Below are 17,911 nucleotides of genomic sequence, written 5' to 3'. Positions count from 1 at the left end.
TTACTCTGGTAATTTGGTTTTAGCTTTGATGACACCTAGTGTCAATGGAATGCAATAAATGTTTTATACCGCTTTATGATGTTTAGGTATTTCCCTTTAACACCCTCAACTACATTTTTCTCCTTGAAAACACAAGCCTTACTGTTTTCTGTTTGAAATGAAGAGAAAGATAATTGATAGGCAGATAAGCTGGATATTTTTGTCTCAAAGCCAGTCAAGTTTCTCTTTGTACTCAGCATAGAGAAGGGACTAAAGGAAGCTTAAGGACAATGGCACTGTCCTCATATAAAAGAGCAATTTTTTCCTAGTTAAAAAATCAGAGGTGAATCTACCAAATTGTTTGCAAATTTCAAAGACCATCTCAAATAACCTTGCAAAAGTAAGGCTGCAAGTACTATAGTTTCATTTTCCCACTGTCTAACCACCGAAGGGCACCCTCCCCACCCAGCTGCATATAAGTAAAACATAAGGTGAACTATGGTCTCTTTCTACTCAGAAAAGAAATATTAACAGCAGCAATTCTAAATAGACAGTGCTAGACTTTTAATTGGTCTGTAAAGAATTATAAGTAAAAGGATACTAGATGCAGGTTTTTAGAATTTTAAGTACCCATGAAAATTATTCTTTCATTCCTAAACTACTTGACAATTGATTACTTTGGACCTTAGTTACTTGGAGGGACACAATCCTTTTATTACTATATAAAAAAGTTCTAATTCCACCTATTTATATTAATATTTTTCCATATGCTAAACACATGCACACACATATAAACTGTCCATTTTTCCTTTGAGAGCATATAATCAGCTAGTGAAATATTTCACTCTTCCGTAGGTTTAAGAAAAATTCCTATGCAGTGATGCAACACTGGGCCACTATTTTAGTAAGATGAAGACAGTCTCTAGACTCATTCTTTTTCAACATCTGACTTCACTACCATATGTGCAGCACAACAGTGACATCTTAAGGCCAAGTAACTAGAATTCCTTTAGCCAGAGAATTGGGATCTGTTTTCAAAGAAATTTCATTATGTTATCAAGTAGTTTTCAAGTTCACAGTTTGCAACTGGTAGATCTTTATAAATGCTTCTTTATGACTTCTTTTGCAGTCTTTGTGAACATTTTAATGTGCACTGGTAAACACTAACATTTTACATAGACATATTGTATATTAATGCATGCATTTCATTGCATAGTTTATTGACACTCCCCTTGTAAAGCTTTTATGGAAGAAGCAACAAGCCACAGCAGTATAGCAAAAGAGGCTTAATCTTTATAAATTGGGGCCTTTTCTGTCTCTTTGCTAGGCTAGGTGGCTGTATACAAATTCGGGTGGGAGGGGCAGGAAACACCTCTTAACATTTAAGGTTTTCTACATGGGTGAACTGTAGCCAATTCAAAACAAATTGCTTACTTTAATAACAAATTTTACCATTTTATAAAAAACAATTAAATCATGACATGTTTAATTGAAATGGCTGTATTGTAATTAATATTTTGAGATAATTGTGATTTTGAGCTTAAATTATATATAAAAAGTTGTCATTTTTGTATGTGTTAACAAACTGTATCACAATTAACAGTACTTTTTAGTTGAACTACATATTGATGTAAATAAAAACTGAATGAAGACATATTTACTACTTTATTAACATAGATTGTGAATGTACTTAATGGTTTTTTTCTTTTGCAGTATAAGACCATAATGACCTTGAAAGCTGCTTCATTTTATGTGCAAAGGAGTCCTATGAATCTATATTTTAAATTTACTGAATCAGTGAAATTAATTACTTTGTCAGTTAATTTGCAAATGCAAGCTGTATTCTCCAGTTTATTTTATGTACTGACACTAATTGGTAAAGGTGTACAATGTGATTAGAATGCATTTTGAAGATGCTTTCTGTACAGATACAAAATACAGGGACTAAAATAATGCTGTGCAGTGTATAGCAGAGCCATTTTTCGGCTTTGGTGTACTCAACTTTTTCAGTATTTAAAAACGTGTTTTGAATAACATAAAAGTCTCTTTATTGTATAAATAATAAAATGTCACCTTATTGTAAAGTGTCTTTTGTTTAATATCAAAGCCGATTTCTTAGCCACAGAGTTGTAGTGTGAAAAAGGCATGTTTCTTTTAAACCAAAAACATAACCATTATAAGCAATATTTGAAAAATGTAACTTTTATTACGGACATGTAGCTATTTATCCTTATTGGCAATGTTTTGTTTGTTTTGTTTTCCCATAATATGAGCATGCCACAATCACTCAAAAGCTAGCTAGCTAGCTACCTACCTACCTGTCTATATAAATTAATAGACATTCTGTTGATTGGCTATTTAATAGATTCACATGGTAAGTTTCATAATGACTGATCAGCCTACTTCTGGTATTTTTGGTGTAAATAAAAATGTTTATATTTTATTTTTTACTAAATCAAGTTAACCTATAACAAATTCCCTTTCAGAAAATTACCACATTAACTATAGGTTCAGTCTTATGAAGATTAGAAGCAAATTTGAAAAGTAAGGCTCTAGAAATAAAAAAAATGCACGAGGTTGGGTTAGAACACACCAAAAGAGTAGGTTATGTGTACAAATACCTAAGTATTTAAGAAAGTACAGGTCAAGATTTCATTGCAGTATATGTTGTTAGTTATTTTCTGCTGCTGATAACTATAGAATTAATAAAATAAGGTCTTCAGGACTTTAAAAAGAACAAAAGTTATTTTTAAACACTCATACTTGGGAGATAAAAATATGCAGATCCAATCTCTTTAAATTTTTTGAATCCAGAAGTACTAGATTATATTAGTACAGAGAAATAGACATATTGTATATTAATACATGCATTTCATTGCAAGTTTTAAATTCAAAATTGTGAGAAAAATTATAACACTTTTACTGTTTTCTCTACCAGTAACTACACTTCATGTAGCATTTCTGACAAAATGGTTTCATAAGATATGGGGAAAAGGCTAGAAAAGAAACATTTCAACTAGATTAAAACAAAAACAAGACAGTGAATATTAATTTAAAATTTATACCAAGACTAACCGTATCACATAAGTCTTATCATGGGTAAGAAAAAGTCTTATTTTTTTAAACACCAAAGAACAGTTTTGAATAAAATTCAATCCAATTTTATATCTAACAAAAAGGTAGAAATTAGATAGTCATATTCAAATTCATTGGTCACATTATATGTAACACAATGAGAAATGGGGAGAAAAAACCCACTTCTACAAAAATGCTTTATCATTATAAAAATATTAAACTACATTAAATAAAAATTCACATCTGAAGAAACTGCTATCTTATAAGGAATGAAAGTAAGATAAATCTTATGCAAAACAATCAGAATAAATGCATTAACACTGTATGTGGTTATCACCATTATAAATGCACACGATACCTTAGAAAAACATTACTTATCAATGTTAAGAAGTCTAAGAATGAACATGATCAAGATTATAAAACAACTCCAATTTAAGTAGGAATCCGGTCTCTCAAATATTCCAGAATAGCAGCTGTTCCTTTCATTAATACGGCTGCTCGAGGAACACGGAATGGATTTCCATCTAGCAGTAATGTTCTAAACAAAAGAAAGGATTAAGAATTTCAACATTTTCCATTAGGAAGGCTTTTATTCTAACTTCATTTGCAACTTTATAAATAAAATGTGTGTATTATTTTCTACTTGTCCCTTTTCAAATCTAAGCATTTCAATAGTTGGAATTAGAACTACAATAATAACCCAAACAACATTAACTGAACACTTATATGAAAGGTATTGTGTTGAGTAATTTATATTCACTGACTCTCTTAGTCACCTTACAACCCTATGATCTAGACAGCATTAATATTCCTATCTAATAGATAAGGAAGCATAAATCCTGAGGAGTAAGAAAGACATGTCCAAGATCATTCAGCTACTAAACAGAGGAGCTGTGACAGGAACCCCCATTTTACCCATCCTCTTCTCAATCTTATAATGATCATATACAACATGGTTCAATTATATTTACACATTAGAATGAGCATACTGACAAGTACACATACCAAGGACTATAATATAATCCACATATCCCACTTCCACCCTGAGAAACATTAACACGTGTCTGCTCTCCACCTCCCTTGACCAGATACACATACAAAATCTATTCACATGTCCTGAAATGAGGTTTAATTTGAGATTTGAGTGCTGTTTGATTTGTTTCTTTATATAATTAATGAAATAAATTATAAAATAAAGAGACTTTTATTTTAATTTTCAAACTTAGGTGTGTAAATAAAGTCAAACGACTCACACCATATTATACAGTAGATCTAAATTACATCTTCAGTATTTCTATGGTCCATGGGGATTCTTTTAAAGGCTGTTTTCTTAATTTATAAAAAGGAGTTCATTACAGTCAATCCTCCTTATTCACAGACTCCTTATGCACTAACTTGCCTATCATCAAAATTTATTAGTAACCCCAAATCAATACTCATGGCACTTTCGAGGTCATTTTTGGATATTGCACAGGGCAGCAAAAAATTTGAGTCAATCAATAAGCACATTCTCAGCTGAGGTTAAACAGGTGATGTTCTCCCTTCTTGTGTCAGTTCTCATACTGTAATCAAGTGTCCTTTCTGTAGTCTACTTAGTACAACATTTTTTGCATTTTTGTACTTTGTGTTGGTGATCTCACTGTTTAAAACTGGCCTGCCAAGTAAGGACTCAAGTGTTGTCTAGTTTCCCTAAACACAAGAAGACTATCGTGTGCCTTACAGAGAAAATACATATGTCAGATAAGCTTCATTCAGGCATGAATTATAGTATTATTTGGCCATAGTTAAATGTTAATGAATAAATAACATGAAATACAGAAACACACAGAGAACAAGGTTATGTATTGACTGGTTCATGAAAATGTGACCAGAGGCTCAAAAGAACCTAACTCGATACTTCCCCAGCAGAAATGGCTCAGTATTTATGAATTTGGTGTTCACAGAGACTTTATAGAATACAAACTACAGCAAATGACGAGAACCAACAGTATTTTACTCTTACATTCACTAATACGAGGTACCAAAGCAGATGCCAGTGCGTCCTAGTAAAATATGCCAAGCCATCATCAGTTTCAATAAATTACTTCTGAAACATTCTGCTTAAGCACTTGGCTTTCTGTTGACATCTCAAACTCACTTTCTATTTATTTAACCAGCACTTATTGGGTGCTTACTGTGTTCTAGGCACTGGGACAACTCTTTTCTAAAGGAGGTAAAAGAAATGGTATAAATGAGTCCAAACAAATCAGGATGGAAAATCAGAGGAGGGACTAACTGCTTGGAGAAGCGAGAAAGTTTTCAAAGATGATACTTAGGTTGACTGCTGATAAAAGCAGGGTAAAGGCATTTGAGACTAAGGTAACAGCTAACACAAAGAATAAGGAAAACCATGCTGGGCTTGAAATACATGGTGACAGTCTGTAACAGATTCTGAAAAACCTTACATGCACAACTGACATTTTTACACAGTGGAGTTTCAAGTTAGACATATATATAGTGATGACAAAAGTATCAGAAAACAGTTACTACACTATATTATACCATATAAGCAAAGCTAAAAAATATATATATTTGCTAAAACCTGAAAAGCACAATTGGTATTCTGGATTTTGTTACCCGTTATTTTTAATACAACATCAATTTTTTTACTTCAACTGTCCTGCAAAAGTACCTCAATAAGAAAGAAAAAAAAATCCTTACAAATCAATAAAATCAATGGAAAACTCTAGTAGAATGGTGTAGCTACCTTAAGTTCACACAATTACCAAGCTCTGGTGGAATCTGAAGTAGGTCATTATTTTGAAGGTCCAATGTGATCAGCTTTTCCATTGCCTTCATTTTCTGAGGGTCCACAGATCCAACCTGATTGTTACTAATCAAAATTGTTTCAAGTGTGGGGATGTGATACAGAACTTCAGGTAGTATTTTGAACCTATTAAAATATGAACAGAACACCTAAATATATTGGGATCAGAGCAAAAGCATTCTTTCAAATAGATTATCTTAAGTCTGTTATCATGATGTAGTTTTCTTTAGTGTAATTTATTTTGTATTTGGTATAAGTCCTCTATCCCAATTTTCAAGAAAATGAACTGATTTTGGAAACCTTGAAATATATGTTAAGTGGACAGACTTGTAACACTTTCTACTTATTGTGTAAATCCAACAATGTTTTTCTCCCATGTTTTTCTCTTCACATTTAAGAAACCAGGAAATCCTTCTGAGATTCTCTATAAAATGTCTCCATGTAGGTATTATTCCTTAGCTCATTTTTACTTCTTATGAGACAGAATTACTGCCAATGTTTTAAGTAAATGTTAGAGATTTGTATTTTGCTTTGATGAAGCTTCCAAATGAGTGTATTCTTGGTTCTTCAAAAGATGACAGACTAACATAGCCTGCTGCTTCCTCATCCAAAGCAACACTGAAGATGCCACAAGAAAGAAGGGAAGGCTGACAGCTCTCAGCAATTAATGCAACATTATTGAGGATCTTTTGGGGGACAGTGGCTGGTTTGGTTTCAGTGTGAGATAAACTGTGTCATGGACTAGAAATGACAAGGGATGGGCTGAAGGACAGTTTTATAGTTGTGGCCTTTTTACTTCCACATACAGGCCTTCTTTTGCTGCCTTGATGTAGAAAGAGAGAGAGAGAGAGAGAGAGAGAGAGAAAGAAAGAAAGAAAGAAAGAGAAAAGAAAAGAAGAGAGAGATGGAAGGAGGGAGGGACGAAAGGGGGGAAGGGGGGAAGGGAGAGAGGAAGAAAGAAAAGATGAGAAAAGGAAAGAAAAGAAGAGAAAGACTAGCAAAGGTAAACTCAAGGCAGCTCTGAAGTTCCAGAGGGACTGGCGAGTGAATAACTAGGAGCACAGATGGACTGAACAGCCCCTAAGCGGTCCTTCCTCTTTTTCCACACCAATGCATGAAGAAGCTAATTTAAAAAGGTGTAGCTCACCTGTTCACACAGAAGTTAGGTTAGCTTTTGCCATCTCCCACAGACGTTACTTGACAGTGTGATTGACAGCTCAATAGAAAACTTAATAGAGAACTGATAGTTTGATTCACAAATAAAAATTAGCAGAGATCCAAGAAGTGGATATATTTTTAAATAATGACAATAATGATATCATTGTTGACCTACACATGAGAAAGCATGAGCAATAATGAAGCAGACAGGACAAAAATTTAAAGAGGCAGTATTTTAGTTACATCACTGTGCCTTAGCCTCGTCAACTGCAAATGAGGAATAATAATAGTACTAAACTTACACACTTGTTGTAAGGACTGAATAATTCTATTTCAGCTGGAATACAGTAAGTAAGTGTTAGCTATTAATATTTAGTTTGTTAGCAGAAACACTTTCATCATAGGAAACACTATGACATAGTTGTTAAGAGCCCAACTCATGGAGGGAAACCACCTGGGCTCAAACCCCAGATCTATTATTTACTATTTATGTGAACCTTAGGTGAGTTACTTAACTTCTAATCCTTGATTTTTAAGTGAACATAGTAATACAGAACTATAATGACAGAAACCACCTTTTCTGAGGATTAAATGAGATGTATGTACTTAGTCCTCTATCAGCAGATAATAAGTTCCCATTAAATATTAGTTTCTCTTCTTTTTTAAATGACTTTATTTATTTATGTAGAGAGACACAGAGAGAGAGAGAAGAGTGTGCAAATGGGGAAGGAGCAGAGAGAGAGGGAGAGACAGAATCCCAAGCAGGCTCTCTGCTATCAATGTACAGCCTGATGAGGGGCTCGAACCCACAAACCATGAGACCATGACCTAAGCCTAAATCCAAAGTTGGAGGCTTAAATGACTGAGCTACCCATATGTGCCCCAATATTAGCTACTCTTAATTATTAGCACTATCTTTATAGTGTTTGCAGAATAAAATCTATTATTTAGTATATAAATCCCTCAGAGGGCCTGCTACTGCTTATATGCCAACTTCATTTGTTACTTCTACTTCTCTAGCCCCTTACTTTATGGTCTGATCCATATCAAACTGCTTGACATGTCCCAAACACAAAGTGTTCTCACATTTTTGTGCCTTAGTATATGTTATTTACTCCACCTTGGATGCCCTATCCCTGTGTGTCTGGCCAACATCTAATTTTCAAGTCTTACTTTCAATGCTGTCTCCTCCACCTTCAAGCAATCTCAGGAAATACATTTACCTATGCACTGTGTTTTCCCTATAAAAATTATAATTATTTATTTGCATATCTGTCTTCCTACTGGGCTGTAAGTTTCAGTTTCTTAAAATTGTTACAAGGAACAAAATGTATACTAGACATCAGCTGTGAAAATTCTAAGAAAGCAATATCACTTTTTAATTCTAAGTAGAATAAAGTGAAAATAGACCTGAATATTTAAATAAAGTAAACACATGGGGCTGTTTTATTTGGTTCTTTTAGCTGTATTCTCTAGTAAAACCTACAAATTCTCCACAGAAAAATTCTTAGTCATGGATTAGTCGGTTCTGTCTCTCACCTGTTAAAGGAAAGATTAATTGTTTGTAGTCTTATCAGTGATTCCATTTCTTCAGGCAAAGAATTTAAAAAATTGTTCCTAAATTGGAAAAAAAAAAAGATGATTTACAAAGTTTGAAAATCTGTACAACTTTAATTTATAATTAAAGTGTTGATCAGACAAAAAAATTACGTAGCTTGGTTTCTCAGTCCTTGATCTATCTCATTAAAGCTAAGTCCTAAGAATTCTGAATTAGTCAGCTGTCTCAGGTATTTGATTTGTATGCCAAATCCTAATACCAATATGCAACCAATTGATAAAACAACCAAGTCTTTAATAATAGATTTAACAGGGCAACACTGTAAACTAATCCCTTATCTCCTTTAAACTGAGCTCATCAATACTTCTCACAGATAGGGCCCTTGAGATCATGCCTATGAATATCACATTATTTGATTCCACAAATATTTGATTGGTGTTTAATACCTATATCTTGCACACAGACATGAAATTCTACTCCAAGCAGAAGTGTAAAATTATATGAAAAAAAAAAAAAAAAAAAGAAGGGAAAAGTAATGAGATTCTATGAATTTAGAAATTTGGAGCTTTCTACCACATAGGCATTAAGCAAGTCCATTTCAACTCTAAGTTTATAATTTCAATTTGCACAATGCATATTTTTTTTTTAGAATCTTATGATGAAACATGGCAGTAAACAGAATCACATTTATTGTTGGAAGGATCTGGGAACAATGTTAAAAGAAAGGCTAATAAGAAGGTAGAAGGATTCTAGAAACTATATAATTACTAATAATAGAAAATATTTGTGAGAAAATTATATCCAACTAGATGGCTACCTATTAGCTGAATTTTTTCTAAGTTTCTTTGCACTCCAAAGTCAAGCCTAATATGTTAAGTCATACTTTCTACACCTATGTTCTTTTTTTCTTTTCTCCGTACCTTTCTCCAGTTATAAAGACAGTTATTATTAAGTTGTACTGAATAACTCACTGGTGATTTCTATCCTTTTCCTAGAGTCATAAATACCTACTGATATCAGATATAAAGTGTATATTAGTCACTTAATTAGAAACCTAAAGGTATAGTTATAGACAATGGCATACACACACACACACACACACACACACACACACACACACACACAAGAATGAGACAAAAGTATAGATAGCAAGAATGAGTACATGAATTCATTCTCTCTGAATTCATTAATTCTCCATTAATACTAAACTAAAATATGGTTTTACACTACTTTGCCAGTGTAACTACCACTCAAAACAAGCAATTCTACATTTAATACGAGCAGAGTATTAGTAGATTTGCTTTAATTCCATAAGAAAAAATAAAAAATGTCTCTATAGAAAGAATAGAGAATAAATTCTCAAACAGATATAACTTAGCTTGTTATTTGCCTATTATTTGAGCAGAATAAGAGGAGCTATGCCTTAAATAAACTAAAAGCACACCCAGTAACAGTATAGGAGTAGGAAGCCTAGAAAATAGAGATATAGCTTTCAAATAAAGACTAAAAGCCCAAACAAATAAATGACTATCTACCCCTGAGCCATTTATTATTACCCTCAAAGAACTGTGACAATTCTGATGCTGTCTCTTCAATTTAGGACACATTTAAATTAAACTTCTTATTAGCACTGCAGGGCTTTAAATAGTTTCTTTCCTTTTGTTGCCACTCAGGCTGTTCTTTTTCTTTATTTCTGGCCTTGCACATTTAACATAATATTTGAAACCACAAAGGTTCTTTTTAAGAGAAGCCATCCTAGCTGCTGTGCCAGCAGAGGATTTTGACAGTTTTAATTTACTTTCAGGAAAGGAACAGTGTGAAACAAACACTTTCCATGTGTTATTTGTAAGTTTGCTTACGTAGGAATTTAAAGAATGTGTTCATATTTTCTAATTTTTCAAATCATTATTTCTTATTTAACTTATAAACTGCCTACAAATGATAGATGTTTGATTAAATTATTTCCTAAATGCTTAATTTTAGACTTGTCCTAAAATGTTATTAATTACCTAAAGACCAATTTCCACGATTGGTTAGGAAATATGAGAGAAAGGGCAAATGTTAGGCAAAACTCAAAGACACATTACAATGAAAAAGTGAGGCAATAGTATCAATAAATACCTGAGATCTAAAAAAGTCAATTTTTGAAGCATGCATAAATCCAAGGATATGGAGGAAAGCCTATTAAAACTGAGATTGACATCAGAAACCATTTCCTTCAGTTCCACAATCCTGAAACAAAAAACATTTTAAAATTTTAGCCCTTGAATTTACTGTCAGAACTTCAAAACTATAAGCAGACCATAGGGGGGAAACTCTGATATAATTTTTGCTAATTAAGATTTTCTAGGGGCGCCTGGGTGGCTCAGTTGGTTACTGTCTGATTTTGGCTCAGGTCATGATGTTACGGCTCATGAGTTCAGGCCCTGCATTGGGCTCTGTGCTGATAGCTCAGAGCCTGGAGACTGCTTCAGATTCTGTGTCTCCCTTTCTCTCTGCCCTCTCCCACTCATGCTGTCTCACTCTCTCAAAAATAAATACATTAAAAATTAAAAAAATAAAATAAAAAGATTTTCCGTAACTTTTACTTTTCTCACAAAATTTCAGTTTAGATGTGTATTCTGTATTATAGTAGTTTTCTTTTTAGACTGCATAATACAATATTCTCAGTATCTGAGTACTTCACAATCTTTTCTATGATATGTCAACATTTTCAAGTATAGATGATATGTCAACATTTTCAAGTATAGTATTTTTTGTCCAAATTATCATTAATCATGAATGGAAGAAAACATTAAGTTAATTCCTAGGTTTGGTGTCACAACTAAGCAATTTAAGTCAAAGACTTAAATGTTTCTAAGCAAGCCTAATCAACATTAGTCATTTTAAAGCATGCTACTAACTATAAGAACAAAAAATGTTATATAAAATTTGCTTAGAAATGTAAGTTAAGCTATAACTATAAATCATTTTTTTCTATCGTATTAGCAAACTGAAGAAAGAAAGAGTTATCAGCTGCTAAAGAAAGATGAGTTTGGATAAGTAACTGATAAGAAAATTTTGGAAAGTTTTTGGATATTTGAATTGAGAGTCATACCCCTTTTAGGAATTCTCCTGGAAACCTGGCCTAAAGAAACAGAATGTTTTGCTTTACTTATTGCCATAATTAACCTATGGTATATAGATGAATTAGATTTTATTTTTATTATTATTTTTTTTAGAGAGCAATACAGAGTACGAACAGGGTAAAAGGGCAGAGAGAGAGAGAAAGAGAGAGAGAGAGAGAGACAGAGAGACAGAATCCCAAGCAGGCTCCACATTCACCATGGAGCTTGACACAGGGCTCAATCCCACAACCCTGGGATCATGACCCAAGCTGAAATCAAAGTCTGACGCTCAACTGACTGAGCCACCCAAGTGTCCACAGATAAATTAGATTTTAAAAGTATTGTTTACAACATAGGGAAACACTTATGACATATAAACCAGCTGGGATACAAATGGTATATATAAATCTAAATGGGAAATAGCTTGAAATGAAACATGCCATGAATAGAATAAATCAGAATAAATCAATAAATAGAAATGATCTGTCCTTTCATTTAGTTCAAATGTTTATGAATAAGTATTATTTTCACAATCAGGAAATAATATAGTGAAAACTGTGACTTGTGAAATAAAAATTTAAGAAAGAGGGAAAATGACTCAGAAACTCTAGATCAAGGTATGTCTTTACTATCTTTCTTCTTTGGCCCTCTAATTGCTAAAAAAAAATATGAGGAAATAACAGAGGTAACAGAAAACCATACTGTCATGCATACAAACAACCAGATTGTCAGGTAAAAAGAAAAAGTAAGTTATAAGGTGATATCTTTTAACTCCTTCCATCTTCGTTCCCAGTTTTGATCCAGGATCTCCAAGGCAAACTTATCCTGAGAGCAAATCTAAGTGCTTAGTTATTCTGTCAAATACACTCTGAGCCCTTTAAACGAGAGATGAACTAGTTCTCCTTTTGCAACAGAATCTCAAAGTTAATTGTCTTTTAAGATCTGTGTTCTCCGGGGTGCCTCATGGCTCAGTTGGTTAAGCATCCAACTTTTGGTTTCAGCTCAGGTCATGAGCTCATGGTTTGTGAGTTCAAGCCTCGTGTCAGGCTCTGTGCTGACAGTGCAGAACCTGCTTGGGATTCTCTCTCTCCCTCTCTCTCTGCCCCTCCCCTGCTTGTGATATCTCTCTCTCTCTCTCTCAAAATAAACTTAAAAAAAAAATCTGCATTCTTCAAACTATGGTCTGTAAAATAGAAAGCAAGTTATACTTTGTCTGACTTTAAAAATTTTGAACATCTAAAAATTTTTTTTGGCAGTCAGATGAAAGCCATTTTATTTTCCCACTCTCTTTTTTTTTTTTTTTTTCCCTAATACTTAAGTGCTTACTAAGTGGTAGGCACTGGTTAAATGCTTTGTGGGGATTATGTCATTTAATTCTTATAAAACAGGGACTTTATGTCTTCACAGGTAGGAAAACTAAGAGCAGCTAGTTAACGTGTTCAAAGCCACACAGCTCAGATCTGGGATACAGATATATGCAATGACTCCGCTGTCCAAGTTCTTTATCATTTCACCATTCTGTCTCCCATATTGTTGTTTTCATTGCAAGGTTACTTGTCAACTTTCTTTGGGTATACAGATTACTGTAAGCTAACAATCATTTTAAAAGTTCAATATCATAAGGGTGCCTGGGTGGCTCAGTCAGTTGAGAGTCCGACTCTTGGTTTCATGATCTCACACAATGAGTTTGAGCACTGCATCAGGCTCTGCTTTGATAGCAAGGAGCCCGCTTAGGATTCTGTGTCTTCCTTCCTCCCTGCTCCTCCCTGCTCGTACTTTCTCTCTCTCTCTCTCTCTCTCAAAAATAAACATTAAAAAAACATATATATATATAAATTAAAAGTTCAACATTATAGTAAACTAATTTTCTCTCATAACTTAAAGATTTTGCTATAATTAATATCAACAAAGATACACTGAATAATACAAAGTACAATGCACATGCACTAATATTCGGAAGTCAAGAATTCTTTTTTGGGAGGAAAATATTAATAGGATTCAATCTGTTTTGCTTTTACTATCAATGGAAAAATTCAGTGGCTTGGTAATTCATTGACATGAAGCTCAAAATGAAAATTCCTATTAAGCCACACGGCCCTGGCTTTGGACGGTATCTTAAAAATGTTCTCTAATATTTCATTACATGGAAAAAGTAACTTATACTTTTAATAATTCTAATGACTACTTATAGGTATATTATATTATAGGTATAATAATTCTAATACCTATTTATATTATATCTAATACTTATCAGTAATTCTAATACCTAAAATTCTAATACCTATACCTGTATACCTCTCAGGACAAATGTTAATATGTCTCAGAGAATACTTAGGTGAATTTTGCTAAATCCTTCAAGTAACATTAATGAAGAAAACTATACATATACTTTCAAGTTAAAAAACTGTGAAAAATAATAATTCTTGGCACTGAGGTGCAAAAACCACTGAGAATGAGTCACAACTTAATAGAAATGACATGATGAGCAATTCTCACCTTTTAGGAATTTCACATAGCTGATTCTTACTGAAGTTAACAGAAGTGACAATGTTGCTTTTTACTGCATCAAATACTTCATCAGGAATCAAAGTTGTTTGTTTATCACTAAATGGAAAATGGTTTAAAATGCATCATTCTTAACAGTCCAGGAAGATATGATTATTACTTTTCACTTTTAAAGGACTTTAAAGATTTTATAAGATTTTTCAAGGCAGTTGGCTAAGAACATTTTGAAGTTCTGTAAAGAATGCCACAAAAACCTGCCAACTCACAAAATGTTCACCATTAAGAATTCAGACAACATGTTGTATCATAATACATTGTATCATACCTTCTGAGCATTCACATACTCCATGTGAATAAAAACAGATGTATCTTCAGAGTCTAAGATGCTTAGAAGCCATATAGTAAATGGACAGTAATCAGTAAATGGATTCCTCTACCTCAGAATAGAACTAAAGCTATAATTTTAAAACTGTTGTCATCCCTTTTCTAAAAATCTCTAACAGGGACTATTTGCCAATTTTATGTAGTATACAGTTAACTGCAAGGTAACAGTAATTTTTTAAAAGTTCAACATTATACTAAACTGTTTACTCATAACCTCAACCAATTTCTCCCTCCGTTAGCATGTGACAAAGTAGACAGGATAGTGGCCTTCAACTAAACTATCCCTGGTCTTACCATTAAGGGAGCTTTGTAATTTACTTTGTCTTAGCCTCAGTTCTGTGAAATTGAATCTAAAGAGTTATTCATTGTTATGTGTGCCAGAAGTTTTGCAAATGTATAATGTATACTGTAAATAAATTTCCTTTTCAATTAAGTATACATTTAATCTTAAATGAAATATAGTAGTATTCTGACATTTGCAGATTTACTAATTTGTTGTTATAATTAGCCATTTACATTCTTCTTTTACAATTTTCAATGCCTAATATGCCATCCACTTAAAATAATTGTTGATGGAATACTAAATTAATGACTATATGGACAAGAAAACAATTATTACATATAATGTGTAATATGGAGGAACTTATAAGAAAGGCATTGTAATATAGATAGATAAAAAGACAGCCAAAATTTCAGTTTTTACGCCTTCGACTTCTGCTTTCGGGCCCTATTTTCTATTGTGCAGATGTAGCATTTTTATCTTTTCCATCAGAAATGCTCAAGTCACAGGGAACTGATTTAATCAAATGCTGAAGATTCACACTCTTAAAAAATTTAGTTCAAGGCATTTATGCCTTGAGATTGGGACTTCATTTATATTTGAAATGGAATACTCCTTTGCAATTAAAGTCTCTGAGGAAAATAAATTACAATAAATTTAGAATCAAAACAATCTAAGATGTATGGTCTTCAGTGCTATCTTTATAACACTTTTGTGATATCTGTGACTTTAAAAAGTGGGAATGGTTATCTTAAATAAAACTGTCTCAGTATTACTTTATAGACTGTTTGCAGGATTAAAAGCAACAGCATCTGTAAAATATCTAGTACAGTGCTCAGCATAGAATAGGGACTCAATAAATGGTACCCATTTATTGGATTGAAGGAATGGTGGAGGGAATAAAGGCAGAGAAAAAAGAAATTCTAAGGAGGAATCAAGTCTGTCTTATCATCATTTGGTGTTTTATGACACCTAGCATAGGATTTGATACCTATTAGGTTCGAAAATATCTATTGAATAAATGGATATATTATGTGTAATATAAGACATGCTAAGTCTCCATGCTATGCTATGAGAGAAGAAGGATATAAATTTAAGTATGGAAGAGTACTATCTTGTGTTATAGTGTCAAAAAAGGAAGTTGGTTTAGAGCAGTGATTTCTACATACACAGAAGAGTGTCAGACTAGAGGTAAAAATGTTAATGAAACAACAGATCTGAAATAGAAATTGTATCCTGACTGCTGAGAAGATGTTTCCTACTGATACAGTAAGGCAAAGAGGCTAGACACTGATGCTGGCTGTTAGGTAACTAAATAAATAAATCTAGTCACCTGACTTGAATCTGAGTCTGTATTCTTTTGTATTACCGTTATAATACCCAGACACAAGCCAATCAGTGTAGGAGCTTTGACAGTATTGGTTAGTTTTATCATTGTTGCCTAGATAGTATTAAAAAAAGACTTGCCAACCCCTCCCAACCTGTACATAGGTATCTTCTTTCCCAGTTGAATAAACTTCCATAATATAAAAATGGTTAGGCTTTTGTCTCAATTTATATAACAGTATTACAATTGTTTCAGGTTAATATATGTATACTAGAGCATAATATTAGGCTCCAGTATATTAGATTTATATGCTCTATAATATTAGATTTATTAATGGGGTACAATCTCTCAAGCTCTGCCTGCTTGAAGTCTTCATTAACTAAATGATACTTACTTACTAACACAGACCCCTGCAATATAAAATTCTCTCTTGGGGCGCCTGGGTGGCGCAGTCGGTTAAAGCGACCGACTTCAGCCAGGTCACGATCTCGTGGTCCGTGAGTTCGAGCCCCGCGTCGGGCTCTGGGCTGATGGCTCAGAGCCTGGAGCCTGTTTCCGATTCTGTGTCTCCCTCTCTCTCTGCCCCTCCCCCGTTCATGCTCTGTCTCTCTCTGTCCCAAAAATAAATAAACGTTGAAAAAAAAAAAAAATTTAAAATTCTCTCTTGATGCTGGTTACGGAGTCAAAATTTATTACCAACCAGTACTGTCACTCTTTTATTTTTGATAATAATAAAATATTCTTTATTATAATAATTTCAGTATTAATAACCATCTATATACCTCTTAAGTGTAATAAACACAAAGCACCTAAGGAATGGGCATTTAAGTTCACTGTACTTTTAATATGCTTTTATCTCATCACTGATTTTACAAATGCTATTACTTTAAGTACTAATGCACTCTGATGAATTCTCCCTTACCAACTGTCCTTTTATCTGAAGGATTATTTCCCAAAGTTTCCTATGTGTTATGCAGTATTTAAGAAAATTACATACCTATAGTCTAGTATTTTTAATGTGACGATAGCGTGTACATTGACTCTGGATTCACTTGGTAGTGTCATGGCAGTCTCAGTAACAGGATCACTTTGGCTAGGTTCATCATCTGGCAAGAAACAAATTATAAAAAATCAATATTCATAGTACAAAGTCATTTTTAAATTTTCGAAAATATGTAAAAATGGTATGCGTGATTTCTAAATTATTATTGGTGAGAATGTCTTTAGTCATATACTGTATTTCCAATGACTCAAATCTGGGTCTAGAACTTAATATTTAATTAATAGAAAGTAGATAACATTACTACTATAAGGCTTTAAAATCTTTTAATAAATCTTACCATAAGGAAATTTAGGAGTAGGAAAGAACCTTCAAAGAATAACAACAATCTCTCAGAACAATGACACTAAACTTCCTTCTTAAGAAAAATAATATGGTCTATTAGAAGAAATTTGTTAACAAAGGAAAAGTATTATGTCCCACAAATGTCTACCAAATATGCATATGCCTATCTTCTCAGTTTAGGACACAAGGAAACTGATTACTCTCAATCACTTAAAACCTGGCAATTTACATAATCAAGTAAGCTTTTGGTACGTTATTTATGTTAAGAGTTTTTCTTAGCAAATGCAAGATTTTATTTTCAATAGATGTTTTCTAACATATATGCATACTCACACATTCACACACAATCAACCCCCTCACTAGTCTCCAGACACTGTTTAACACTGC

The 17,911-nt window shown here is 33.1% G+C and overlaps 1 protein-coding gene across 1 annotated transcript in view; it reads right to left on the bottom strand.

The window, feature by feature from the left end:
* Positions 1 to 251: 251 nt before the first annotated feature.
* LRRC40 (leucine rich repeat containing 40) overlaps positions 252 to 17,911 on the bottom strand; it is a 48,601-nt gene continuing 30,941 nt past the window's right edge. Inside the window, exons 10-15 of the mRNA XM_047085350.1 lie at positions 17,177 to 17,285; positions 14,180 to 14,287; positions 10,698 to 10,808; positions 8,558 to 8,635; positions 5,801 to 5,986; positions 252 to 3,592 (exon numbers count right to left, since the gene is read on the bottom strand). Coding sequence (XP_046941306.1) covers positions 3,487 to 3,592; positions 5,801 to 5,986; positions 8,558 to 8,635; positions 10,698 to 10,808; positions 14,180 to 14,287; positions 17,177 to 17,285 — 698 coding nt within the window. The 3' untranslated portion in view covers positions 252 to 3,486. The remainder of the gene's footprint in view (positions 3,593 to 5,800; positions 5,987 to 8,557; positions 8,636 to 10,697; positions 10,809 to 14,179; positions 14,288 to 17,176; positions 17,286 to 17,911) is intronic.

Source organism: Lynx rufus, unplaced genomic scaffold (assembly GCF_022079265.1).
Source record: "Lynx rufus isolate CCGP_SWC_20201006 ecotype Redwood Valley unplaced genomic scaffold, mLynRuf1.p SCAF_2, whole genome shotgun sequence".
Lineage (NCBI taxonomy): Eukaryota > Metazoa > Chordata > Mammalia > Carnivora > Felidae > Lynx > Lynx rufus.
Note: the sequence above shows the minus strand (reverse complement) of the source record. Positions and strands in the feature narration are given on the sequence as shown.